Source organism: Phycomyces blakesleeanus, assembly GCF_001638985.1.
Source record: "Phycomyces blakesleeanus NRRL 1555(-) unplaced genomic scaffold PHYBLscaffold_16, whole genome shotgun sequence".
NCBI lineage: Eukaryota > Fungi > Mucoromycota > Mucoromycetes > Mucorales > Phycomycetaceae > Phycomyces > Phycomyces blakesleeanus.
In genome coordinates, this window is record NW_017265149.1 from 753,124 (window position 1) to 779,506 (window position 26,383).

Sequence of the window (26,383 nt, forward strand, 5' to 3'; positions counted from 1 at the left end):
CAGACAAGGCAAAGAAAACTTTGGAATGATACTCCTGAACCTGCCTCGATAGAATCATCGTCAGGACTATCGTCACGTCCAGCACCTGTGTTTGGGGGATACCTGAATCGAGAATTGGGCAGAAAACCTACTCGAGAACTTTACAAACCGACTTTAGGATCTAAACATCACTTGGATCAACCTGTGGTTGAGGTGAAGGAAGAGTACTCTAATGAACATTCAGTCAACCACAAACGTTTGACACCATCGCCATCATCGCCACCATCACAATCAAAATTACAATCACCACATTTAACACTAGAAAAATCAGTGTCAGAGCCTGTTAATCTAGCTCCTCCACTACGCCATACTCCAGAACCTGTAAAAATATTGAACCATGAACTATTTAAGCGCCAAGTCCAAGACACAAACCATTATAATTTCACGCCATTTAAAAGTCGATTGACGCGGAAACCTTTTAGATCGGGACATACTGTACCTACTACCAATACCACTCCTACTATTAATACTAATATTATCACTACTGCTACTGCTGTTACACCTACTACAAATACTACAACTACATTAGATACTGGTACTGCTGCAATCTCTAAGCCAACAACTTTGGCTTTAAAAAATAGGCATCCCACCCAAAAAGAAAAAGAAAAAGAAAAAGAAAGAGTCGATAATAATGATGACTATGATGATGATGATGATGAGCCGCTGTTTACTCGGGATGTCAAGAATATGTTTATAAGAGATCCAATTGCTTCAAAAAGTAAAAGAAGAGCAAAAGATAACTCACTATCTCCACGTCCTGTTCAACCTATCAAAAATTCTTTGGAAAAAAACCAAACTATCGAGGTATCAAAATCAGAACAACCGGATGTTTATGTTCCTACGAGACCACAAATTGCACAAGGATCTGATCTTTACCGGCATCATCAAAAAGATGCTTTGAAATCTGAACGACCAGGTAATATTTTTAATAAAATTCCGGATAATTCAACTGCTGACAGACATAAACATAAAATGCATATTATTATTATTATTAGTTGACACCAAGACATCTATCGAAAGGTTCCGTCCTCCTACTGCAACTACACCTTTCTTACAAATGCTGGACAAGACATTGCGGAATGCACTTTACATTCGTTCTAAGCACCCTGTTCACAACCCTGCACCTGCACCGGATGTGCCATTTGAGTGGGACTACAGTACCATATTTGTCAGTAAATGGGTCGACTATACCTGCAAATATGGCATTGGCTATGGACTTACGGACGGAACAAAGGGTGTTTTGTTTAATGACAATTCGATATGCATCACACACAATGAAAGGTAAAGCTATCTAACCAAATGCCAGCCATTTTATTTTTGGATTGTATTCTAGCACTTTTACATACTCCAACAATGACCGGCACGCTGTTCTGCAAACATACCACAAGGATGTTGTACCAGAAAGATACCTCAAGAAGTCGATGTTGATGTACAGATTTATAAAATACATGAATGAGAACCTTGGAGAGTCATCTCCCACAAATCCACCTCTATCCAGTACAGGAAATGGTGTTTATGTGTCAAAATTTATGGTCAATGGAAACCTGATGGTCTTTAAGCTCACAAACGATGTTCTTCAAGTAAGAAAAAGAAGAACAAAGAAAAACAATTACAGATGCTTATATTAATAACCTATTGGTGTGTTGGTTAATAGTTCAATTTCTATGATGGAGTAAAACTTATCTTGTCAGAATACGGCACAAAAATCATCTTGATTGATAGAACAAAGGTTCTTCGACGATTCTCGTTATCTTACATAGAGAATTTTGGGGAGCCTGATGTGATCAGCTATCTCCAGGATGCATTGAGAGTCATTCAAGAAAATCTCAACTATCGTCCTGAATAAGTATACATTATATACACTCTATACACTACACATTATACAATTTACATGTAATTTTCCATTTTTCCATTATCACAATCTGTCCATTTCTATTTTCTTCGTTGTTTTTTATTATTTTTTTACAAAGTTATATATACAAAAACGCACATACAAAAAACATACATACAAAAGCATTCACATACACACATACGCATATACACTTACATACACACTTACATACATACACATACACATAATAATTAAAAATAAATCAAATGTTACATTTACACGATTTGCTGAGATTCACAGTAGTTTGTTTCTATTCTTACTCTTTATTATTATTTTGGTTCCTGGAACCATATTCGACAGAAATAGCTTTTACGATAATAGTCTAGTTTTATTAATATATATCTGTAACGTTGTCTTTATCTTTTTTTATTTATTTTAGGTACGTGTTCTTGAAGAACAGAACACTTTACTGTAGTACTTGAAATTGATCCAATCGGTATTGTCATAGAAACCACAATCGGAGATTCATATTGAACTTTTTTTTTGCAAATCAATGAGGTCATTTACCAACTGACTAACTGGTTAACTAGCCAACTAATTGAATGACTAACTGACTGACACCAATTGGTTAACTGGTTAACTGGTTGGTCGACTGACTTACCCGACTGTATCCATGGTTTTAAAACCTATTCAATGGCGCGATCTGCTTGATACTTGCTCTTATGCGCTTATTCATTTTGGTTGTATGTATGAATTTAGCTTCTTGGTCATTTGTTTGGATTTTTTTTGTTTGTTTTTTTTTGTTTGGAATCTTAAAGATTGTCTAGCGTCAATTACCAAGTTTGTGATTTCTATAAATACCAATAAACCCATAAATCCATAAACTTTAGACTACAAAAAAAAAAGAAGAAAAAGAAGAAGCTAGACTATATAATGTCAGCTAAAACATATTAAATTTTGACTGAAAATAAAAAAATAAATAAAAAAATCAAGATATGAATCACAAGTAAAGATCTATGAAGTCAAGACTAAAATGTAAACATATGTTTATGAATAGAGTGGTAATCACATTTGACTTTTCTTTTTTTTTTGGCTCACATCAGCAACAAGCTAATCTAATCTTAACGCGTTGTTTTCGATGATCCTTATTTTGTACTGTTTCTGTTTGTCTGGTTGTGTGATTGTATTGATATATGCACCTCAGCTACAACTTAAATCATAGCTTACAAGGGTTGTTCTGTGCAGCAAAAAAAAATAAAAAAAAATTATGCAATTACAAGTACAGAAGCCCAGCTACAACAACATGAATAATAATAATAATAATAATAATAAAACAAGTCTTGCTATATAAAATCCTTTTACAAACCCACATATATAAATAAAAGAGAGTTCCCACATGGCTTATCCCTTTAAAGAAGGATGCCACTCTAATTCATTTTTTCTTTATTTCAATGAAATTGTCGATCCCTTGTAGGCTAATCAAAGGATATATCTGTATAGTCTACAAGGTGATCTATATTTGTGTATTTATTTTTGGCGGAGAATGTTTCACAGATAGAGGTAAAAGAAGTAAAGAAGAAAAAAAAAAAGAAAAACAAGAGCTTTTCTTATTTTGAAGAAGGGTGTTACCAATTTGCCTATGATTTCTACTGTATAGAAAATGCCAAGTGTCGTACTAAGACCGGGTGTAAATGTCAAAAAAGAGGGGTGATCAAAAGTCAATATAATATAATCTGGTGAAGATGTATAAGAGATAAAAAAAATAAAAAAAATAAATAAAGGAAGTTGAAGGGGGTTACAGGTTTACTTTCTAATAAGCAGCCTATTTTTAATGGGTATAATTTATTTAACAAGGGTTTTTATTTAAACAATAGCATTTGGTTACTAGACAAGACACATCAAAAACACAATTATTTCTAGACAATGAAATGCAATATAATAACCTACAACTATACATACATACATACATACAGATATATATATAAATTTATACGTCTGCCTATAGTATATAATCTATTAACCATATAATTAATAATGATTCATGCCATACATGTCTAGACACTTGTATATTATTACCATTACCATTACCATTACCATTGCCATTACCATTACTATAAATAATATAATATAATGTATAATATAATATAATATAATATAATATAATATAATATCTTATATATACACTGCTTTAACGCCTCTTGAGCACGAATGAATTTTTTTTTATTCGATTCTTTATTTAAACCTAAAAAAGGAAGTTCCAACGAGCACGTTTTTAAACTCATCTCTTATCCCCCAGAAAACCTCCCTGTCTGTGTCTGACTGTCGACCCTCAGCTCAGTCTGTCTGACTATTCGGCCCACATTTTAGCTATATCCCATCTTAGCTTGAGTAATTAGCCAGTAATGCTTTCCTCCTTTTCTATTTGCTTTGATCCGCATCCTATATATTAGTCTCAAAACTATATATAAACACCAAGCCTATCGAGATCTGGTCCTTTCTGTCTCTTGGTTATTAATTCTCTTTTTCTCTCTTTGCTCTCTTTGCTCTCTCTCACTCTTGCACACAAGCCATTTCTCTACTCTCACTTCAACTCTTTAAACCTACACACACTCTCTCTCTTTATCTCTCTCTCTTTGCTGACGAACGATGATTAAACAATATCCTACAGCCATCTTGTTAGCTCTCTCTGCTATGCTTGGTGTAAATGCTTCTGCAGTTACAAACTACACCAGCAGCGTTGATCCAACCACAGTTGAAATGCCTGATATCCCCCAGACAACTTCTCTTGACACGGCCACACAATGTCAATACTATCAATCCAAGTTTGTCGTCAAGCAAGATGAATGGCCTACTATCTGGGGTATTGCAACCTCCAACGGCATGAATACATCACAAGAATTCCAAAATCTTTACAATTCCATTGATTGGTCCAAAGTACCCAACGTCCCAATCAGAACCATCGGTGCAAACGGTGGACTCGATCTTGTCGGCTATGATACTACCAACGACCCTTACTGTTGGTGGTCGGCCACCCAGTGTGTCACACCAAAGACTGAGGGTATCAATCCTGACATTCGCAATTGCCCAGAGCCAGAAACCTGGGGTCTTGTAAGTATCAAAATCATACATCTACATCTACATATATGTATATGTATATGTATATGTATATGTATATGTATATGTACATATATAAACTTTTATCCCCTTTATTATCATAACTGTAATTATAATTTCCATAATTATTCACCCTTGTGAAAAATAATACTAATAATAATAACGACCCTTTATTTATTTAAATTGTTTTTTTTAACAAGACATTCGATGATGGTCCAAACTGTTCCCACAACGCTTTTTACGACTACCTCGAAGAGAACAAGCAAAGAGCATCCATGTTTTACGTTGGATCAAACGTTATGAACTGGCCTTATGGTGCATTGCGTGGTCTGAAGGACGGACACCATCTTGCTAGCCACACCTGGTCTCACAAGATGATGACTACGCTAACCAACCAAGAAGTCTTGGCCGAACTCTATTATACTTCAAAGGCAATAAAATTTGTCACTGGCGTAACTCCTTTGTATTGGCGCCCCGTAAGTTGTGCATAAGATTTTATAGACTTGAACTACCCAATATCAAATTCATAATGGGGATCAACCATAATTACACAATATGCATATACTCTCTTTTTTTTTCTCTCTCTCTTACACACACACACACACCTATTCACACTCATACTCATACTCACACATACACATACACATTACTCATACTCATAAATTATTTTAATAGGCTCTGGGTGATTTGGATGACCGCGTTCGATGGATCGCCACTCAGCTCAACATGACTGCCATGCTATGGAATTTGGACACAAACGACTGGGCAGCCGGCTCTACTCCGGGAGTAACCGTCGATACTGTCAACCAAAAGTATGAATCTTACATCCAGATGGGTACCAACGGAACTTTTGCTACCAGCGGAAACATTGTCTTGACCCATGAAATCAACAACATGACAATGGACTTCTTCGTCAAGCATTACCCAGAGATCAAAAAGGCCTACAAACACGTCGTAGACGCTGCCACCTGCATGAACATCACACACCCCTACGTTGAGAGCACAATCACTTTCCCTACATTTGACCAAAGTGTAAACCAAAATGCAAGCACTGCTACAGGATCGGGAGTCGTACCTGGTGCGTCTGGTACAACCAGCACCAATGCTGGAGCCTCTGTCCGTTCACTCTTGAACGGCCCACTCTTCATCGCAGCTCTCTTTGGTCTCTTGGCACTAGTTTAGACCAGTATAGCCTGGCCTAGTCTAGAGATTAACTTACCCACAACTACACAAAAGAATATCCCCCATCTATCCCCCTCCCTTTCCCCTCCCCTTCAACTCAACTTACACAAACACTTACTTACTCACAAACATTCAAGATTTCTTAATCTTCATTTCTTCATTTCTTCTTCTTTCATCTGTTACAAAATCCCTTCTTTTTTTCATTTTCTTATTATCTTCCCTTCTTTCATCTGTACACAAAAAAAAGACCGGATCATGATGAACGGTTTTCTTTTTTTTATTTTTATTATTATTAATGAGAAGATCAAAATAACAGTAGATTTCTATCTATATATACTACATAGTGTTGTCGAGCACAACCAAATATTTTCAACAACATAAAATACAACACCAACAATAAAGATTGTGTAAAATGTTAATGGACTTTCAAGCAATGAAATCGTTTTCTTTTTCTTTTTCTTCTTCTTCTTCTTCTTCTGCTTCTGCTTCTGCTTCTGCTTCTGCTTCTGCTTCTTCGATTTTTTTTTTGATTTTTTTTGGGGGTAGAAAATATTATTCTTTAAACAGCTTATCAAAAAGTTTATATTCTTTGTCTACAGAGAAATACATTTATCTTGTAAAGAAGAAGAAGAAGATTGGTAAGAAAAAGAACGTGTAAAATGACAATAAAAAAAAGGGATGAGAAAACACTGAATATTCAGTACATATATATGTATATATAAGTATGTAAAGATATATATATATATATTATTTAATTAAATGATATGATCATATACATACATGTAGAGCAATAAAGAGTTCTTTTGGTTATTATTTACAGGAGACTATAGGACATCTTCTTCCTTTCTTTTATATATCCTGTGGAGTATTGCATATAGATATATATATATTTATGTAAGTTTTTATTTAAGGATTTTATAAATAAATAAAAAAGTTAGTCAATAAGATAAAGAAGAATAAATTGAGGAGTCTATAGGAGAATCAAGAGTTCAAGGTTAAAGAGCATGTGTAATACACAAAAAGGGGAACAGTAAGATGTTCTCTTTTTTTTTAAAAAAAAAATACACTCACAAGAAGTTGTCTGGAACAGCTTCTACACAATGATCCATACCCCCTCCTTTGGCATTCTTCTTCGTCTTTCCATTATAACTATTGCTATTGCTATTGCTATTATTACTATTATTACTATTATTACTATTATTATAATTATTATAATTATTATAATTATAATTGAATTATCCCTGTTGTCTACTTGAAGGTGTCAAGACAACACCTATAGTTGACACGTACGGTGCACATACCACCACATACCATTCACCACACGCACCACACGCACCACACGCACCACACGCACCACACGCACCACACGCACCACACGCACCACACCACATTACATTACACACACTCTCCCAAAAGAAAATCACGTACATTTGTACATATCCAATTATTTCTTTCTTTAACAGCTTGGTATCACTTGTCCCACATATTACTTTGGAATCCAGATCAAGGTGGGTCTCTATGATTGGCAGGAAAACTTCACTTTGTGGTGATTGGTCTACTCTTTGTCACATCTTGTAGATTTTCCGTTCTCTTTAAACCCTTTTTTGTATTTTTTTGTTTTTTTTCTACCTTTATTCCAGTAGTGAATCTATATACATAGAAATACTAGAAGAATAAATAAAGAAATAATGGGATGTAAGTATAATATACGTACACACAAGCTAATAAAAGAAACCAACAAAAGAAAGAAAGAAAAAATCGAAAACTAAAAAAAAAACAATAAGCTGTCAATACAAAAGGGACTTCCCCTCAATAATAATAATATCATACTAATTTAACCAACTTATTCATTAGTCCGGATTTTACACCTCGTAAGGCCCTTTATGGCCGTACTTCCCGAGATTGCCGCACCAGATCGCAAGGTTAGTAAAGTCTAGAGAACAATAAACGCGTCCAAGAAGAGGGAACTCGTAAGCTGATCTGTGTGAATTGTAGGTTCCTTTTAACCAAAAGGTGATGTGGACTGGCGTGACATTGTTTGTATTCTTGGTCATGTCGCAGGTACCCCTGTATGGCATCATGTCATCTGATTCATCTGATCCTCTTTTCTGGATGAGAGTCATCCTTGCATCCAACCGTGGTACTCTGATGGAACTCGGAATCACCCCCATCGTCACATCTGGTATGATCATGCAGCTCCTTTCAGGTGCTAACATCATCGAGGTTGACTACAGCTTGAAGGAAGACAGAGCTCTGTTCAGTGGAGCCCAGAAATGTAAGAATTGTGCATGGAATAGAAGAAATTATATATATATACACGAATTTATTTTCTTTCTGTAAAAAACAAATCTAACATATATTTAATATCAACAATTAGTGTTTGCCATGTTGATTGCTTTCGGACAGGCATCCGTCTCGGTCTTGACTGGTCTCTATGGTAGCCCTAAGGAGATTGGTGCTGGTGTCTGTGTTTTGCTCGTCATTCAATTGGTTGTAGCCTCTTTGATCACTATGCTTTTGGATGAGTTGCTTCAAAAGGGTTACGGTCTTGGTTCAGGTATCAACCTGTTCATTGCCACCAATGTGTGTGAGACTATCGTCTGGAAGGCCCTTTCTCCCACAACCATCAACACCGGTCGTGGTGACGAGTTTGAGGGTGCCATTGTCTCGCTTGTATACCTCCTCGCAAGCCGCAAGGACAAGAGCCGTGCTTTGAAGGAAGCTTTCTACCGCACAAACCTTCCCAATGTCATGAGCTTGCTCTCGACCGCTCTTATCTTTGGTCTTGTTATCTATCTCCAGGGTTTCCGTGTCGAATTGCCTGTCAAGTCTAACCGTGCCCGTGGCCAGCGTGGATCTTACCCCATCAAGCTCTTCTACACTTCCAACATGCCCATCATGCTCCAGTCCACCATGGCCTCCAATGTGTTCATGATCTCCCAGATGCTCTACAAGCGTTTCGAGACCAACATTCTTGTCCGTATTCTCGGTGTCTGGGAACCCTTTGAGGGATCTTCGCAGCTCTACGCCACCGGAGGTATCTCTTACTACCTCTCGGCCCCTCGCAGCATCACCGATGCCATCGTGAACCCCATCCACACCGTTATCTACATTGGTATCATGCTCACCGCATGTGCCTTGTTGTCCAAGACATGGATTGAGGTCTCTGGATCTTCTCCCCGTGATGTTGCTCGTCAGCTCAAGGACCAGCAACTTGTTATTGCTGGTTACCGTGATACTTCGATGTACAAGGAACTCAAGCGTGTTATTCCCGTCGCCGCCTCTTTCGGTGGTGCCTGTCTCGGAGCTGTATCTGTCTTGGCTGATATGTTGGGCGCTGTTGGCTCCGGTACTGGTATTCTCTTGTGTGTCACAATCATCTTCCAGGTAAAGAAAGAAATATATTTAAAGAAACTTGATAATGGTGACAGGGAAAGAGACTATGGGTGGAATGTACAACATTTCAGAATGATTCTAATATTCCTTTTGTTTGTTTATTTATTTACTATAATCCTTAGTACTTTGAAATGTTTGTCAAGGAGCAGATGGAGGCTGGTGGCGCTGGTGCTGAGAACATGATGATGGGTTAAAAAAAAAAGAGCCTAACAACTCTTATCATTTTCTCTCTCTATCTCTCTTTATTAAAAAATATACACACACACTTATATATATATAATAATATTATTAATAATAACAATAATAATAACAGTAATTCATTTATTCGATTAAGCAAAAAGGTGAAGGAGTAGGGGTGAGGGGGGGTTCCCTTTACTCCTCTCAGCTGGCCTGAAAAAAGAAGAAGAAGAGGTTGTTTGCTTTTATATTGTATTGTATTGTATTGTATTGTATTGTATTGTATTGTATTGTATTGTTTCTACCTCTCTTGTTTATTATTATCATTTCTGTAATATTTCTTTAGTGTATTTATACATATACATATATCACAATCATAAATTACAAAATCACAAAGAAGTACTGTTTAACGTCAATAGCTTTAAAATCATTTGTCTATCTATTCAAATGCATGTAAATTTTGTGCTTCGTGGATTTGTATACTCGGTTAAATATTCTTCTTCTTCTTTTCTATATCTTTAAAAAGTTGGAATACAAGCACGTATCCTAGACTCTGTCTTTCAATTCTCTCCAAATCTGCTTGTCATTTTACAAATCACATTACTGAGAGTCTAATATCCATTTAATAAACTGCTCAACCCACCAATCCATATTAATGAATACATAAAGCTTACGGGGAGATGGAGATATGCTCCCAAAAAGTATGCTAGTGTATGTTCATATTTTCCTCTGGATTAGCAATCATATTTCTTAGTTTTTGTTTGAGTGCGTCGATCAATTCCGTTAGAACTTATTTTAAAGCCTGTTCATCTTTTTGCTCACTTCTTTAGGCCAATATTACCGCTATTTCTCTTTAACTTTTACAAACCTGATCATAGGCCTAGGAGGTTCAAGTCTTGGTGTGAATTAATGGGAATGGATGAAGGATAAAGAGGGCAAGTATCTCGCTTTGTGGAAGAATTCCCTACTAAACAAGACCAAATGTGTTTTCTGGGTTTACAAAATTCATTTTTTCTAATTTTTTTTAACTCCAGTCTAAAAAATAAATTGAAAATTGATATTCATTTTGACTCTTTTATATATATTTAATACATACACACATACATACATTTTGTTTTAGATCCTATGGAGAATTCAAGTCCATTACCTTCCAATGTTGAGATAAATGGCTCACAGAAGCCACATTTTGAAACAGCTACATCAACAGTTTCTTCGAATCCAGCTCAACCACTTCATAATCGACGAAATCATTTAAAAGAAATGCATGATCGCCTTGAACGATTCAAAAGTCGAAATTCTGTGGCTGTAAGGGCAGTGTAGATATAATTTCTGGAATTGTAAATATACTTTATTTCTTTCTTTCGTTTTATTATTTTCTTAAAAGAAAAAGGAAATATTCTAGATTCGAAGAGAAGTAGAGCAAGAAGAAGCTAAAGTTAAAGAAGAACAAAGACGGCTTGAAGATGAACAAAGACTAGAGGTTGAAAGACAGGTAATTCTCTTAAGAATAAAGCATTCTGTGTATCTCTCTCTGTGTGTGTGTGTGCGCTTTTTTTTTCTAGTGAAAGTATATCAACTGATTTACTTATTAAACACTGACGCACCATTGTTTTTCTCTGTTCTTTTTTTTTGTATTGTGGAATAAAAGTTGCTTTTGCAAGAGTTACAGGCATCGCATGTAATGGCATCAAGGAATGCCACTGTTGTTTCTCAAGCACCTCCTCCAATTCCTATGTACACCAATCCTCCATTCCACCAGATTAACTTTGCACAGCTATTTTCTCCAAATTCAAATGGATTTGGATTTCCTACTCTTGTTTCTGAAAAAGAAGCTATCGATTGGCTAAAAGCCGATGGTAACATGCGATAAATAAACAAAATACAGAGTTATATATATACATATACATGTAAACGTTTACTAAAACAAAAACTAGAGCTTTCTCTTTTTGGTTATTTTATGTATTTAAATAAATTATATACTTGTTTTGAATTGTTGCACAAGATGGATTCAATAATTATACTGCAATACTGCACAATATAAATACATTCATTCTAGTATATCGGCACTAAAAACAAAATACATCACAAACCAGACAGGGTTGCTTTATGTTATAATTAGACAAGAATCAGGATTCTCGATCCCATTAGCGTAATTTAATAGCCAAATTTGATATCTTTTCAACAAAGAGCAGTCCAACAAATGCAATTACATGAGATAGACTTGTTTAACATCTGAATTACATTTATATTTATCGAAAAGATCGCGTTGAATTATGTGCTAAGCGAAACAAAACAAAATGTGTATAACCACGATATATCAAGACGGTGAAAAAAAAACATAAGTACCAGTCTAGAGGATTCAAGGCAAGAACATGTTATTGATATATGTGTATTTGAAAATGATGTGGCTGTTATCACCGTTAAAGCCGCAGTAATTGTAGTAGCAGTAGCAGTAGCAGTAGTAGTAGTAGTAGTAGTAGCAGTAGTGGCGGTAATGGTGGTAGTATAGTTGAGCCCCCAGGAATTATTTCTCTACTTTGAAGATTGCTTATAACTGGTCGTATCCAGCACTTGCTTGCCACACATAGCGCAAATACCCTTTTTGTAAGAACAAGCTACATAGATCAAAAGAAAGATGAAATAAATAAAAAAGATAAATAAATTAGAAATTGTCAATACAATAAACATCGTTTTCTTAAATATAGATTATAGACATGCCTTGACAATAATGGGCTTTGACCTGGTGGAGTTTTGCCTTGCATATCTTGCATTTACTTTCATAGGGATTGTATCTAAATCAAGTAATGTTAATACACAATCAATCAATCTTTTTTTTTCAACCGAGATCGTCTTGCCTCAATTTTGCTGAACTCGATAATAACTTGTTTTGATTCAACTTGCGTCCGGATGATCCAGCTGTGCATTACAAAAGAAAACAAATGTACGTGTGTTTTTTTTAAAAAAAAAAAAGAGCGATTAAAGATTAGCTTATGCTTTTGTTTTGGCGATCGTAATGTCAAGCCAGATGAAATTGTACTCTTGCAAATCAAGTTAATCTTTACCAACAGAATTAGTGGATCCTTCCTTCCACTTGTCGGGAGCAGCCATGCTAACCAACTTCTTTTCACATTTCGTACAGACCATGATTAATTAAAAGTGTGGTAATATAAGGTAATCGCATTTAAGCTGCGAGATTTCCTATAAGTATTTTTCTACCTTTAAATTCGGGTGATGTTAACTTTTTTTTTGGGCGAATCAAAATTAATTTTCAAATGTCCAGCTTACCTTTTTTGGATGAAATGACAGAAAAAACAGTTTTGTACAATACAAGTCAAGTATTCTTTTTTAGAATTCATTTCAATATCCAAATTCAAAACTCTGTCATTATTCAAGTATTAAAACACCAATAGATTAAAAATCAATCCAAAAGGAACAAACTTAGAGAGAAAGCAATACTGTATTATTTCATAAAGAGAGAGAAATATTAAAACAAAATGACCCTTTTTTTTTCTATAAAAATAATATTATCATCTTACGGTATTTCTCTTTGTAAAACATAAATTTTGCAAAAGTAAATTATTTGCTTTTTTGTAAGTAGAATAGCCAATACAGTCTTAAATGTACATTCTGATAAAGCACCTAAGTTATTGCTGCTGTAAAATTGGTATTACAATTGTCAATTAATCAACCTTTGTAATAAGCAACTTGATATTGGTCTTGAGTAAACTGAAAGCACAATTAGACTGTTTGTTTTTATTCTATATCTAACATAACTCTCGGTATTTAATGTATGTTACATAGCTTGAAATAATTGGTTTGTCAGTGCCAATTAAACCTCATAATAAAATGATAGACTTTGACCTCTTCAGTAGTATTCATTTGCTAATTGTTTTCACTTTTATTAATATATAACTACAGTTAGTATCTAGAGTTATTAAAAAAATTAAAAAAAAGCTGGGTAGGTCTGTTATGTTTTGCATCATCGACACAACGTAACTTATGGCAATCCTTCGTGTGGTATACACACCACAATTGAGTGAAGAACAGACCCCACAACCAAACACTGGTTCCTTCTTGCTAATGAACCTGGCAAGTTAACAATCTCCGGAACTGTTACACACCAGGCACACGTACACTACACACTCATACAGTGTAAACCAACCATTACACAACAGGGATTTGAATTACAGGGATTTGAATAGTAGCAGATATAAACAATATTATTTTGTCTCTTTATAAATAACACTCTCACAATATCTACTTTTCCCATTATTGAGATACTAACCCATAAACAATCCCGAATACCTCACTTCGTATTCACTTGGAAAATCACCTTGATACCTCCAATTATTGGTATAACCTCATTTCAATAAAACTCAATCTCGAACTCAAAATTCCGCCACCTACCATATTGTAATAATTCAGATAATATACATTTATACTTTTTGTCTTGTTTTTTGCTTTTCTACCTAATACCCTTATAGCACTTTGAGATATTATAAGTTTATCTCCTAATGACTTGCGGGTCTCATTTATGTCTACTTGTACAAGCAAAAGAAAAGCAAATCTCTTTGTACACTCGAATAAAAAGTGCACAGACCAGCTTAGAGTAACCTACGAATCGCCGTTATAGAAACTTGTACTCCACTTTAAGAGTTATTTCTATACCGATTAAAACTAAACCCTTCGTTACTCTTTTTACTTCTTTGCTTCTTTGCTCTAATTTACTTCACTTTGCAACATTTATTTGATTAAATCTATAAGCTGCTACTACTGTCATAGAACAGTTACACAATCCTACTAAAAAGAGTATACAGCTATGTCACTGCTCTGACGTGGGAGACAAAGAACACCCCTGGCAAAAAAAAGCGCAGACCCAAACTTTAGTCGCAGACTGCGGCTATATCAAAATAAAGCCCATTCAACCGACACGGTTTTCTTCTCTTTAGCTTTTTTTATACTCTGGAGACGGGTACCCCCTGATTGCCTGTAGTTGAGTTTGACGCGCTACCTATGGGTGATTGGGAGACATTCTTTTTCTATTCTGTGCAGGAAAAAGCGGAAGTGCGTCGTCTCTAGCTTCTTGGTTAATTCTTAGAGGCGCAGATCAACATTGTTCTGAATTGTGAATTTAATTGTATAATTTCTGAAACAATGGCGACGAGCAATGTTTAAAAAAAGCTGCCGCCGAGTTAGCATCATGAAAGTTTATTGAGTGGAGGACGGGGAGGAAGTGGAGTTTACTGCCGACTCTTCATGAAATCCTTGTTCGAAGCTCTCTGGAACTGACGGTGTTGCTTGGTAGTCGAACACGCTGGACCCTGCTACTTTGTGGTAGGTTTCTCTGGTACGTTCGCAGGCCCTTCTCAGTGATGAGATAGGGTAGTTGGGATGAACCCGGTTGTTATCTTACGCCACGGATTAACACCATTCCCACACCTCCTTCGCTACCAAGTCAGGTTTACGTCCTGAGGGAGATTGAGCCGCGTAATGCGGGGACAAAGAACTTGGTGTCATGCTTTTTATTTTTTTACATTAGTAAAAAAACATTAAGTGAAATCATATAAAATAAAATAGCTTCTTTATGTATATCTTTAATAAATAAATAAAATAATTTTTAAACTGTTGTTGACTAATAAAAAAAATACGCGTTCAAACTTTTTTTTTTACTTGATTGAAGAGGTTAATGTTGTAATTAGGAAGTCTCATTAATAAGAAAAATTAATTTAGTTAAATAAATCTAAAGATTAATATAATATAATATAATATAATATAATATAATATAATATGTGTATTCTTATCATTGTGTTGATTACTGTGTTTGATTGTATGGGGCCGTTTTTATCTATAAAGTCCATTAAGAAAAATCAAAATAATTTTTGAGAATAGCAATGGCGTGAAACCTATAACTGAATTCGGCTAATCTGCATGGAGATTGTAAAGGAGATGCATCGGAATGAGCGAGAGAAAAAATAAAATAGAAAAGAAGAGAGATGAAAAGGTATAAAAAATGCGTGTTTGAAAGAAAGACAGAAAAGGCGTGGTGAGGTGTATACACAAGTAAACGTGCTCATTGTATTTACACAGACTGTGCACAAAAAAAATCGATTTGGGTGTATTTAAATAAGCATCATTACCTACAAGCATTTTTATATTACAGGCTTTAAAGATAATTTGACAGACATAAAGTATAAAGTACTAATATGTAGAAGTCATAAAATAGGCACATTTTCATATTGGATTTCATAGAGTAGAGTAGAGTGTTGTTACATGCTGGTTATTACAGCTGATTCATTGATATAGTTGATTTGTATGTCGGTTTTTTTTGTTTTGTTTAGGTCCTGGTGCTCAAAAGATACTCTGCTTTTGCTATTTTAATATTTTTAATTTTCTTTAAACGTCCACCAGAATCTATCTACTTTCTTACCTAATTTTAAAGAGATTGAGAAAGATATTTTCTATCAAGAAAGGAAAACTACTAATCTTGATTGATAGATAAAACTCCCTGTGAATCTTGTTATATTCGAACTATCTGACAAAAGTCCTTTCTGATAGTGTTTCAACCTGTTTAAAAATCCTCTAATTTTGGTAATAATTCCTAAAAAATCGCATTATATTGCACTAAGGGTGGTCTCACAGCCCTCTTATTATTAACAAGCTCTTCCATCAAATCATCAACCATTGCATCCCTCTGAAACCTTTTTCTTTTGCTATTTTCTCCCGCCATTCCTGTTCAATGATATCCTGCGGTCTCATTCCTCCCCTAGCGTGTCACACAGATTCCTACCATCTTTTCTGACGGGTCATACCCCATTTATGGTGAATAAAACGAAACGAGTTCCGATTTTCTGTTCATTTTTTCTCTAAGACTCTCTGTGTAAGCTAATTTTTGCTTATTGCATTTTGGAAACATGCCCTCCATACAAGACATTCATTCCATTTTTACCCTTCTATTTCCCACCAGTTGTCGATCCAAACACTCCCGTCGTTCCTCTCATCAGCTATACACTCTTAACAGCCTGACACCATCCCTAAACCGTTGTGTTTTAAGATATTCCATTCCCGGGTACCTTTATTTTTGCCTCTGCAGCTTCTCTTGTCGCCCATCTTTACTAGGAACTTTATTTGCCTCTTTTTTCCCACGTACACTCACTCATACCACATATAACTCAAAATATCCTAACAACAATAGAGAATATATTTCAAAAGCAGGATTGGGCACTCCTTTTCACCTTAGAATTGATATCTCAATAAAAACCCTTGGGGTTCAGCGTCCTTACAAAAAAACATATATTGTACTAAAAAGATAAATCTTGCAGCACATACACAAACTAATTCAAAGCGCAAATACCTTTTGAAAAATTCAGTATTAGTGACCTGGAATTTTGTGCACCTTATTAATGGTTATTTTTTAGTAGCTGTGGTATACACACCACAATTGAGTGAAGAACAGACTCCATAACCAAACATTGGTTCCTTCTTGCTAATGAGCCAGTTGTATGTTCTTAGTGAGGTATTTGGGATTGTTTAGGGCTTAATATCTCAATATTGGTAAAAGTAAATACTATAAAGTGTTATTTATTTAAGACATAAGATAATATTGTTTTTATCTGTTACTGTTAAAATTCTTGTTGTGTAATGGTTGGTTTACACTGTATGAGTGTGTAGTGTACATGTGCCAGGTGTGTAACAGTTCCGGAGATTGTTAGCTTACCAGGTTCGTTAGCAAGAAGGAACCAGTGCTTGGTTATAAAGCTTGTACTTCACTCAATTGTGGTGTGCATAACGCATCGACTTTCCTTAATATTGGGACACTAACCTATAAACAACCCCAAGTACTTTAAGATGCTCTTCACGGAGGAAATAACTTAATCATATCATTAATTGAAGATTTTATGGTAGTCGTGAATCTCTGAACTGTATTTTCATTGACAACCTGTTGGAACCTTGACGGCGAAAAGAGTGGCTACGTGGGTTAAAACGAAAGTAGCATTTGTATAAAGAAAAAGTCGCCCTGGTAACCACTTTGATAAAACCTTTATGTAGTTATTAGACTAATAACGAGATACTGTCTTTCCAGCGACTATAGAGCAGATTCAACTCTGTTTGAATAGCTTCTATCATGTGGGATAGCTATCACCTTTAAGTTAATTTTGAAAATGTCTCATTGTGTATGTGGCTCGACCGTTGCTATTTACGCCTGTCCGGCTTCGAGAAATATGTTTCAAATTGGCGCTTATACACAGCCTACAAATTTAAAAGAACATCTCTACACTATATGTTCTGCCAACATAAAGTAACCAGAATACTACAGCTTACTCTTCTTAAAGAAGAAATGAAATAAAGGCACGCACACACACACACAGACCCACGTATAAGCACAAAAAAGAAACAAACTGTATCCTGGCTGTTTTACAAAGGCAATGACACGACCTTTCATAATCATCACTTTTATCTCGTTTTGTTGTGAAAAGACTCATTTTTGTTTTGTTTTCTGCTTTGCTTTCAAACATCATTAAATGAATTAATGAAATGGGACACATTGTTTGCACATTATTTTACAATTAGCTACTAATGTTAACAAAAATCCCTTTTTAAAGAAGCTGCTTATTTTTAAAAAAAAAACAAGCACAAGTACATTGTGTGTTTGTGATTAGTATAATACAGTGAATCTTCTCCAAACTTGGCAGACTGTTAGTTAGACTTTACCGTGTTTATCAGGTAAACTTTTTAATTAATCAGCTCACAAACAAAGGCAGAAATAAACTTAAATGTGTGTGTATGTGTGTGTTTGAATGGGATGAGAGTTTATCATTTGTCAGTGTCAAAAGTGATTTATTACTTTTGTTAATTATAATCCGTGTAATTAGTCTATAGATAAATACATTATACAACATATTTATGTGAGTGCGTAATTTGACTGCATTAAGAATCTGTTATTTAAGCTGTGTCAAACCTATTTGTCTCTTGATGGTAATCTCTGCAGGTTAATGTTCATTGAATAGTACCAAATGTAATTTGGATTGTAATGAAAAGATAGTATGATGATGTGGCCTGTGCATCTTGGTGTCGCGTAAATTCAAATAAAAATAAAGCGCCTCTTACTTGGTTGGTGTCACTGACATGCAAAAGAGAATGAACAATGAAGTGAATGGTAATTTTTTTGTATTGAAATGTAATGAAGGATTAGCAGCATTAATATTCATATGAATAATAATAATAATATGTATAATAATTTCATGAAAAATAAATAAACAAAAGTCACTAATCATTAATGAAAGGAATAATTATTATTTAATGATCAAAAGGAAAAATAATAATAATGATTCTATTAATTAGTGAATTGATTTTCACCATTCGTTAATTGAAAGGATTAATTTTCATTTATTTTATAAATGGGTGGACTAAAAAGATAGTCCAATTTATGGCCTGATCCACGTATCAGCCTTTATCCACCACACCTCCACCTGCGAAGAATGCGATGAACTGCCAATGCCACAGTCGTGCCGGCGCTACTCGCGCTTATTTATCTGCCAGAAAAACTTTGCAGTCTTAATGGGTCAGAAGTGCAGTATTAGGCGAGTAGACGCAATCTTAGCGCCCCTCTTTCCCGCTTAGCCCTTTATGTGAAGAAAAAAATCTGAAAATTTGGACGGATTGGCCCTTCTTTTATAGTTTTTTGGCCAGTTTTTTTTTCTTTTTTTCTAGATGAGATGGACAGTCACATCTATTTTCATGTGATAGTGATAAGATGGAGCCCCATAGAAGCTTTACAAGATGGCTTTTTGCCTTGTATGAAGAAAAGGTATTAAAGAAGTGTTGAAAAAAAAAAGTGGTAAAGTCCTCCAGTCTCCCCGCATTCCATATTCACTTTTCTGTGACCAAAGTACTACCGATCTTACAAAAGAAGCATTCCGTTTAAAAATATTTTGAGAGGAGTGCGATAAAGAGAAAAAAAGATGTGTACGACGAACATATATACTAGGCATTATAAATTAGGCCAATCAGGATATGTCATTTTATAAGACACTTGTGGGTTTCTGCACCGACTCTATTAAACAGTTACAAAAAGCAACAAAGAATATGTTTAAACACACATTTACTCGCAAAAGATTCTGAAAAAAAATCACTGTATTGGCTAGGGAAGACACATCTTTATCTGGCTTTCTATACTTAATCTCCACTTTGAAAAAAAAAAAATAATATTTAAATAGCGAGTGCCCTGTGCGCTGGTTGTGTTTTATGAAAAAAATGAATTTCGAGCAAAACGACAAATTAAATACCGAAAATCCGCCATACATATACATCGGCTAAGCAACGGTCTGTTGTATGTATAAGTAACCTGGTGCGGCACAGTGAGATCCACAGTATAGAAGTTATTTGGTGCTAATTGCTCTAATATTGATCGAAATGTCAATTTATTTCACTCTAAAAATGATTTTTAAACAGAAAATCCGCAATATACATAAATCGACTAAGAAAAGTCTTTTTTTATGCATAAGTAGCCTGGTGAGACATGGTAAGATCCACAGCGTTAAGGTTATTTGGCATTATATACATACCGAAACCAAATATTGGCTCCTTCTTGCTAATAAACCTGGCGTATGTTCTTGGTGAGGTACTCGGGATTGTTATTGGGTTAGTATCTCAATAATAAAAAAATTAGATACTGTGAGAGTTTTATTTATTAAAAAGACAAAATAATATTGTTTATATCTGCTACTATTAAAATCCTCGTAATAAAAATTCCTGTTGTGTAATGGTTGATTTACAATGTATGAGTGTGTAGTGTACGTGTTCCTGGTGTGTAACAGTTCCGGAGATTGTTAACTTGCCAGGTTTATTAGCAAGAAGGAACCAATGTTTGGCTGTGAAGTCTGTTCTTCACTCAATTGTGGTGTGTATACCACAAAAGTCATTCCGAGCGAAGTAAATTGACATTTTGATCAATATTAGAGCAATTAATACCAAACAACTTTAACACTGTGGATCTTACCATGTCTCACCAGGCTACTTATGCATACAAAAAGACTTTGCTTAGTCAATTTATGTGTATAGCGAATTTTCTGTTTAAAAGTCATTTTTAAAGTGAAATAAATTGACATTTTGATCAATATTTGAGTAATTAGTACCAAACAACTTTTAAATTGTGGATCGTAACATGCCCTACCAGCTTTATTACGCATACAAAAGAGCTTTGCTTAGTCAATTTATATTTATAGCGGATTTTCTGTTTAAAAGTCGTTTTTAGAGTTGTGGTATACACACCACAATTGAGTGAAGAACAGACTTCACAGCCAAACATTGGTTCCTTATTGCTAATGAACCTGACAAGTTAACTATATTCGGAACTGTTATACACCTGGCACATGTACACTACACACTCATACAGTGTAAACCAACCATTACACAACAAGAATTTTAACAGTAACAGATAAAAACAATATTATTTTATGTCTTAAATAAATAACACTTTATAGTATTTACTTTTACCAATATTGAGATATTAACTCCTAAACAATCCCGAATACTTCATTGTCAACTCTTCTGATAACTTTGGCCCCTTTATCGTTACATTTGATTATGAATTGTGATGAATTGAGCTGAATTACACCCCTTCATTGACTCTTTGGCAAGGTTGGCTTATGATCTGGAATATGTGAGCCAAAGCCTAAACAGACGAGATATCTGATAATTGTCTCTCTACAGATGAATATTTCTATTTTCTTTAAAGAGGCTCTTCGCCTAGAGTATGCGGCAAATTGGGTTCTTTCGAACCACTTGCACAAATTATATTACTGTCTTCTCACTAATCTTTCTAGGTCCTACAAGCCGCTTTCTTGGGTCTGAAGATTTTATTTTAACTATTCTCTTAATGATGTACTTGACATTAGGCAGGCTCATGCCAACAGCCCATGAAATCTGAATTACTTTGACATCTGCTTAATGCATGTATACAATGCATTCGTCTTAGTAGGAATCCTATTTCTCAAAAGGAACATGTGTGTTTTCTGATGATGTGTCTTGCATGTTGGATTAGATTATTAAAATGAGCAAGAAAACAATGCTCATGTTTTTATTTTTTGCGGGTGTCAAAACGATTTAGATTGTGAGTCTTTAATCTTTTGACAGAGTAATTCAAAACTAGAGTTGACTTTAATAGATAGATTTCAAAAACGCGTATAATAATATTATATACTATTTCACTTCATTTGTTTAAATAAAGTATATGTAACTTTGATTTTATTAAGGTCTTTTATATATTGATAAAAAAAATTAAAAAAAAAAAACAATTAAAGTCGGTGAACACTCAAGCCTAGAGCTTTGCTGAGCGGGTTCAAGGTGGTACCTTGGCTTTACTTTATCTAAATATTCAAAAAAAGTTAAGATTAGTATATTGTCAATGAATGTTTTTATTTATTTATTACATACCTGCTATAAATAAAAATATTGCTTATCTTGAGGTATGGTCAGCTCAAGATTCTCTCGCAAAAACGAGAGAGACCCGGTTGGAGATTATTATCACCTTAATAAGCCGCTAGGCAGATAGAGCCACTGGCTAGCACACAAAAGTGTAAGGTGTGTTCGCCACTACGTCCCACCAAGCGTTTAAGTCAGAAAACCCTCAGAGTTTCCCACGTTTTGTATAAGAGAAAAAAAGCAGCATCCGCCATCAACATTACAATCAGATTATGCAACAGGACCTCTTCCCAACCGAGGTTGAGAAATTAAGGCCGCTTACAAATGCCACGTCATGCGCAGAAGACTTGAGATGACTACAATCTAACATCGAACACGCATGGCAGAAAACCCTCAGATCCCTACAAAATACGCGAGGCATAGACTGACAAGCTCTATACCGCATCGATAATTAAGCATAATTACCGGGACCACAGCTTATTATTGACTTGCATCTTTGTACAAGATAGAATGATAATATCTGATTTTACTGTATCAATTAAAATGGAGAAGATACAAACCGCGAGTAAAGAAGAAAATTAAAAAATCCCATTCACTCCCCCGTTTTAAAAGAAAAAAAATTTTTCTTCAAAGCCATCTGGGCGTAAAAGTAAAAGTCACGGCGCATAAAATAAACATCGGGTTCTGAACAAAAAATGCGCCCATATTCTTTTATCAGCATGTGATATATATAAGCCTCTCAAATACCAGTGAAGAAGTACTATTTTGCAAAACGATTCTTATAAGTGATACATTATATAATTGAGTCAATCGTAATAGCAATTACAGTTATTGTATATTGATTGGTTTACTTGTAATAATGCAATTGAAAGTACATTTTAACTTTTTATTTCTTTTTTATTTTATTTTCATAAATATTCGAGTCGTAGAGATGTTTTAAATGGAGTTGTTAAATAAACCAATTATTTGGATTCCACATTGAAATTCCAAGTTACATGATTTAATAAATATATATACGTTTTTTGAAAGTATATTTCTAGCAAGAAGAAGTTGTATGCTACGTAAATATTAGTCTTTACATATAGACAGCTTAATATCTCTCACTCATAAATAAACAAATCCTTTGGGAGGCTTATATATCACATGTTAATAAAAGAATATGGGCGCATTTTTTGTTCAGAACCCGATGTTTATTTTATGCGCCGTGACTTTTACTTTTACGCCCAGATGGCTTTGAAGAAAATTTTTTTTTCTTTTAAAACGGGGGAGTGAATGGGATTTTTTAATTTTCTTCTTTACTCGCGGTTTGTATCTTCTCCATTTTAATTGATACAGTAAAATCAGATATTATCATTCTATCTTGTACAAAGATGCAAGTCAATAATAAGCTGTGGTCCCGGTAACTATGCTTAATTATCGATGCGGTATAGAGCTTGTCAGTCTATGCCTCGCGTATTTCGTAGGGATCTGAGGGTTTTCTGCCATGCGTGTTCGATGTTAGATTGTAGTCATCTCAAGTCTTCTGCGCATGACGTGGCATTTGTAAGCGGCCTTAATTTCTCAACCTCGGTTGGGAAGAGGTCCTGTTGCATAATCTGATTGTAATGTTGATGGCGGATGCTGCTTTTTTTCTCTTATACAAAACGTGGGAAACTCTGAGGGTTTTCTGACTTAAACGCTTGGTGGGACGTAGTGGCGAACACACCTTACACTTTTGTGTGCTAGCCAGTGGCTCTATCTGCCCAGCGGCTTATTAAGGTGATAATAATCTCCAACCGGGTCTCTCTCGTTTTTGCGAGAGAATCTTGAGCTGACCATACCTCAAGATAAGCAATATTTTTATTTATAGCAGGTATGTAATAAATAAATAAAAACATTCATTGACAATATACTAATCTCAACTTTTTTTTGAATATTTAGATAAAGTAAAGCCAAGGTACCACCTTGAACCCGCTCAGCAAAGCTCTAGGCTTGAGTGTTCACCGACTTTAATTGTTTTTGTTTTTTTTTTTTAATTTTTTTTATCAATATATAAAAGACCTTAATAAAATCAAAGTTACATATACTTTATTTAAACAAATGAAGTGAAATAGTATATAATATTATTATACGCGTTTTTGAAATCTATCTATTAAAGTCAACTCTAGTTTTGAATTACTCTGTCAAAAGATTAAAGACTCACAATCTAAATCGTTTTGACACCCACAAAAAATAAAAACATGAGCATTGTTTTCTTGCTCATTTTAATAATCTAATCCAACATGCAAGACACATCATCAGAAAACACACATGTTCCTTTTGAAAAATAGGATTCCTACTAAGACGAATGCATTGTATACATGCATTAAGCAGATGTCAAAGTAATTCAGATTTCATGGGCTGTTGGCATGAGCCTGCCTAATGTCAAGTACATCATTAAGAGAATAGTTAAAATAAAATCTTCAGACCCAAGAAAGCGGCTTGTAGGACCTAGAAAGATTAGTGAGAAGACAGTAATATAATTTGTGCAAGTGGTTCGAAAGGACCCAATTTGCCGCATACTCTAGGCGAAGAGCCTCTTTAAAGAAAATAGAAATATTCATCTGTAGAGAGACAATTATCAGATATCTCGTCTGTTTAGGCTTTGGCTCACATATTCCAGATCATAAGCCAACCTTGCCAAAGAGTCAATGAAGGGGTGTAATTCAGCTCAATTCATCACAATTCATAATCAAATGTAACGATAAAGGGGCCAAAGCTATCAGAAGAGTTGACGAGATGTATAAAAAAGAGAATATAATCGAGGGAACCAAGTTTGGGGGAATGGTGGTGTGTGAGGTATTCGGTATTGTTATTGGGTTAGTATTTCAATAATTGGAAAAGTAGATACTGTTTAATATTAGCTTCTATTGATTATAATGGTGTATTAATGAGTACTTGTTAGATAAAACGAAATAAATAAATAAATAAATAAATAAATAAAGAGTAGAATAGGAGATTATGTTAAAGATGAGCAGTTGATAATACTCCTAATACAAGGCAATATCGTTATTTATTATTTGATATATTTCATTTTATAGGGAGCGATGTCCTTGGAATGCAAATGTAAACGAATTTCTTTATGCAAATTTAGGTTTCTAACACGCAAAAGCTCAGTTCTATACAAATGCGATTATTGCCATGACTTTCTTGGTTTATATATCCCTTGTTTTTATTCTTACTACAGGCATTATTCAGTGCATACTGTCTACACTATAGAAAACAAAACAAAAAGAAAGCAAAAAATACAAACAAATAAGAAATCAAGCCCTGAATTTGATTTGATTTCTTGTGTATACGGTCTGTTTGTATATAGATATACAGATATGCGAATATATTTAGAGAGCCATGTAAAAAAAAAGATGAAGAGATTAGCGATTTTGGATCAAATTGAAACTTTTTTTTTCGTTCTTTCTTTCATCTTAATATTGAAATGATTGATATTGTTACTAATGTTATTCTTTTTACTGAAATGATAATAATGACAGTAATAATTTCTTATAATTCTGAGCAACAAGGACTAATATATTAGTCCAAGGTCAGTTACTGTTAAAGACTTTTGTGGTTCAATAGACTCTTGATCTATAAATGTCCCAAAGATATTTGACAATAAAGAATAGATCCAAAAAACTTTCTCTTTTCTGTTTTTTTTTATTACTTATTAATGACAATATAGAATATCAATTGCAACAGTCAACCCCCTTTGATTTCTTTGTGTTCATACTAAAAATACATGTTAGAAATATAATATAAATATGTATTTTAGACAGGGCAGCTATACTAGTAATTGTAATTGTAATGACAATGATATTGATAATGATAATGATAATGATAATGATAATGATAATGATAATCTTCTGGTGTACTAAGAGCAAATTAGAGCCAAAAAATAATGCGAATACGATTGAGAATGAGGATGAGGCAATATTGCGTGGATCAATTGCATGTCTATTTTAGCCATAAAAAGTACTGTGTGGCTCTGTTGTGAGACTGACTTTCTTCTTAATTGATTAAAGGTAGAATCGGCATCATGCTCGTGTAGATAAAATGCCAAACGAGTCTTATACATATACATATATATCCTTGTGTATGTGTGTAATATAAACTATATATATATATAAAAAAGAGAGAGAGAGATATTTGGTTCAGGGTTCTTTTGTTTGGTTAAGATACATGCATATATGTATGTAGGTATATTGCTGCTAC

At 34.5% G+C, this 26,383-nt stretch overlaps 8 protein-coding genes across 8 annotated transcripts; 5 read left to right on the forward strand and 3 right to left on the reverse strand.

The window, feature by feature from the left end:
• The first annotated feature begins 4,528 nt into the window (after positions 1–4,528).
• On the forward strand, positions 4,529–6,338 carry PHYBLDRAFT_126066 (carbohydrate esterase family 4 protein). The gene is made up of 3 exons (XM_018429076.1): positions 4,529–4,978; positions 5,185–5,460; positions 5,660–6,338. The coding sequence occupies exons 1-3, from the start codon at positions 4,562–4,564 to the stop codon at positions 6,164–6,166; spliced, it is 1,200 nt and encodes a 399-aa protein (XP_018289353.1). The 5' UTR covers positions 4,529–4,561; the 3' UTR covers positions 6,167–6,338.
• A 1,469-nt stretch (positions 6,339–7,807) lies between these two features.
• On the forward strand, positions 7,808–10,132 carry PHYBLDRAFT_126070 (hypothetical protein). Its single transcript, XM_018429077.1, has 5 exons — positions 7,808–7,861; positions 8,021–8,088; positions 8,162–8,441; positions 8,544–9,553; positions 9,685–10,132. Exons 1-5 carry the CDS (start codon positions 7,855–7,857, stop codon positions 9,754–9,756), a joined length of 1,437 nt encoding a protein of 478 aa, XP_018289354.1. The 5' UTR covers positions 7,808–7,854; the 3' UTR covers positions 9,757–10,132.
• Positions 10,133–10,427: 295 nt separating this feature from the next.
• Positions 10,428–11,609, forward strand: PHYBLDRAFT_74012 (hypothetical protein; the record flags this gene model as incomplete). Its single annotated transcript, XM_018442963.1, has 5 exons — positions 10,428–10,440; positions 10,570–10,638; positions 10,860–11,044; positions 11,142–11,231; positions 11,388–11,609. The coding sequence occupies 5 exons, from the start codon at positions 10,428–10,430 to the stop codon at positions 11,607–11,609; spliced, it is 579 nt and encodes a 192-aa protein (XP_018289355.1).
• A 662-nt stretch (positions 11,610–12,271) lies between these two features.
• On the reverse strand, positions 12,272–12,533 carry PHYBLDRAFT_114593 (hypothetical protein; the record flags this gene model as incomplete). Its single annotated transcript, XM_018428401.1, has 2 exons — positions 12,272–12,354; positions 12,464–12,533. Coding segments are annotated over 2 exons (153 nt in total), but the record flags the coding sequence as incomplete, so codon positions are not given.
• Positions 12,534–12,575: 42 nt separating this feature from the next.
• Positions 12,576–12,883, reverse strand: PHYBLDRAFT_147810 (hypothetical protein; the record flags this gene model as incomplete). The annotated part of the gene is made up of 2 exons (XM_018431954.1): positions 12,576–12,655; positions 12,802–12,883. 2 exons carry the CDS (start codon positions 12,881–12,883, stop codon positions 12,576–12,578), a joined length of 162 nt encoding a protein of 53 aa, XP_018289357.1.
• Positions 12,884–14,947: 2,064 nt separating this feature from the next.
• PHYBLDRAFT_147811 (hypothetical protein) lies at positions 14,948–15,256 on the reverse strand (the record flags this gene model as incomplete). The annotated part of the gene is made up of 2 exons (XM_018431955.1): positions 14,948–15,147; positions 15,205–15,256. The coding sequence occupies 2 exons, from the start codon at positions 15,254–15,256 to the stop codon at positions 14,948–14,950; spliced, it is 252 nt and encodes an 83-aa protein (XP_018289358.1).
• Positions 15,257–18,874: 3,618 nt separating this feature from the next.
• PHYBLDRAFT_147812 (hypothetical protein) lies at positions 18,875–19,357 on the forward strand (the record flags this gene model as incomplete). The annotated part of the gene is made up of 2 exons (XM_018431956.1): positions 18,875–18,893; positions 19,152–19,357. 2 exons carry the CDS (start codon positions 18,875–18,877, stop codon positions 19,355–19,357), a joined length of 225 nt encoding a protein of 74 aa, XP_018289359.1.
• A 5,189-nt stretch (positions 19,358–24,546) lies between these two features.
• Positions 24,547–26,134, forward strand: PHYBLDRAFT_170685 (hypothetical protein; the record flags this gene model as incomplete). Its single annotated transcript, XM_018436409.1, has 5 exons — positions 24,547–24,640; positions 24,888–24,996; positions 25,219–25,243; positions 25,494–25,527; positions 25,944–26,134. 5 exons carry the CDS (start codon positions 24,547–24,549, stop codon positions 26,132–26,134), a joined length of 453 nt encoding a protein of 150 aa, XP_018289360.1.
• Positions 26,135–26,383: the final 249 nt, after the last annotated feature.

What these genes read in the sequence shown, in the direction of transcription:
- PHYBLDRAFT_126066 (XM_018429076.1), top strand. Translation starts at nt 4,562, where the DNA reads ATGCTTGGTGTAAATGCTTCTGCAGTTACAAACTACACCAGCAGCGTT. An exon ending in AGCCAGAAACCTGGGGTCTT is followed by an intron (nt 4,979 to 5,184) that starts GTAAGTATCAAA and finishes TTTTTTAACAAG; the next exon opens with ACATTCGATGATGGTCCAAA. An exon ending in CTCCTTTGTATTGGCGCCCC is followed by an intron (nt 5,461 to 5,659) that starts GTAAGTTGTGCA and finishes TTATTTTAATAG; the next exon opens with GCTCTGGGTGATTTGGATGA.
- PHYBLDRAFT_126070 (XM_018429077.1), top strand. An exon ending in GTTCAGTGGAGCCCAGAAAT is followed by an intron (nt 8,442 to 8,543) that starts GTAAGAATTGTG and finishes ATCAACAATTAG; the next exon opens with TGTTTGCCATGTTGATTGCT. An exon ending in GTGTCACAATCATCTTCCAG is followed by an intron (nt 9,554 to 9,684) that starts GTAAAGAAAGAA and finishes TATAATCCTTAG; the next exon opens with TACTTTGAAATGTTTGTCAA.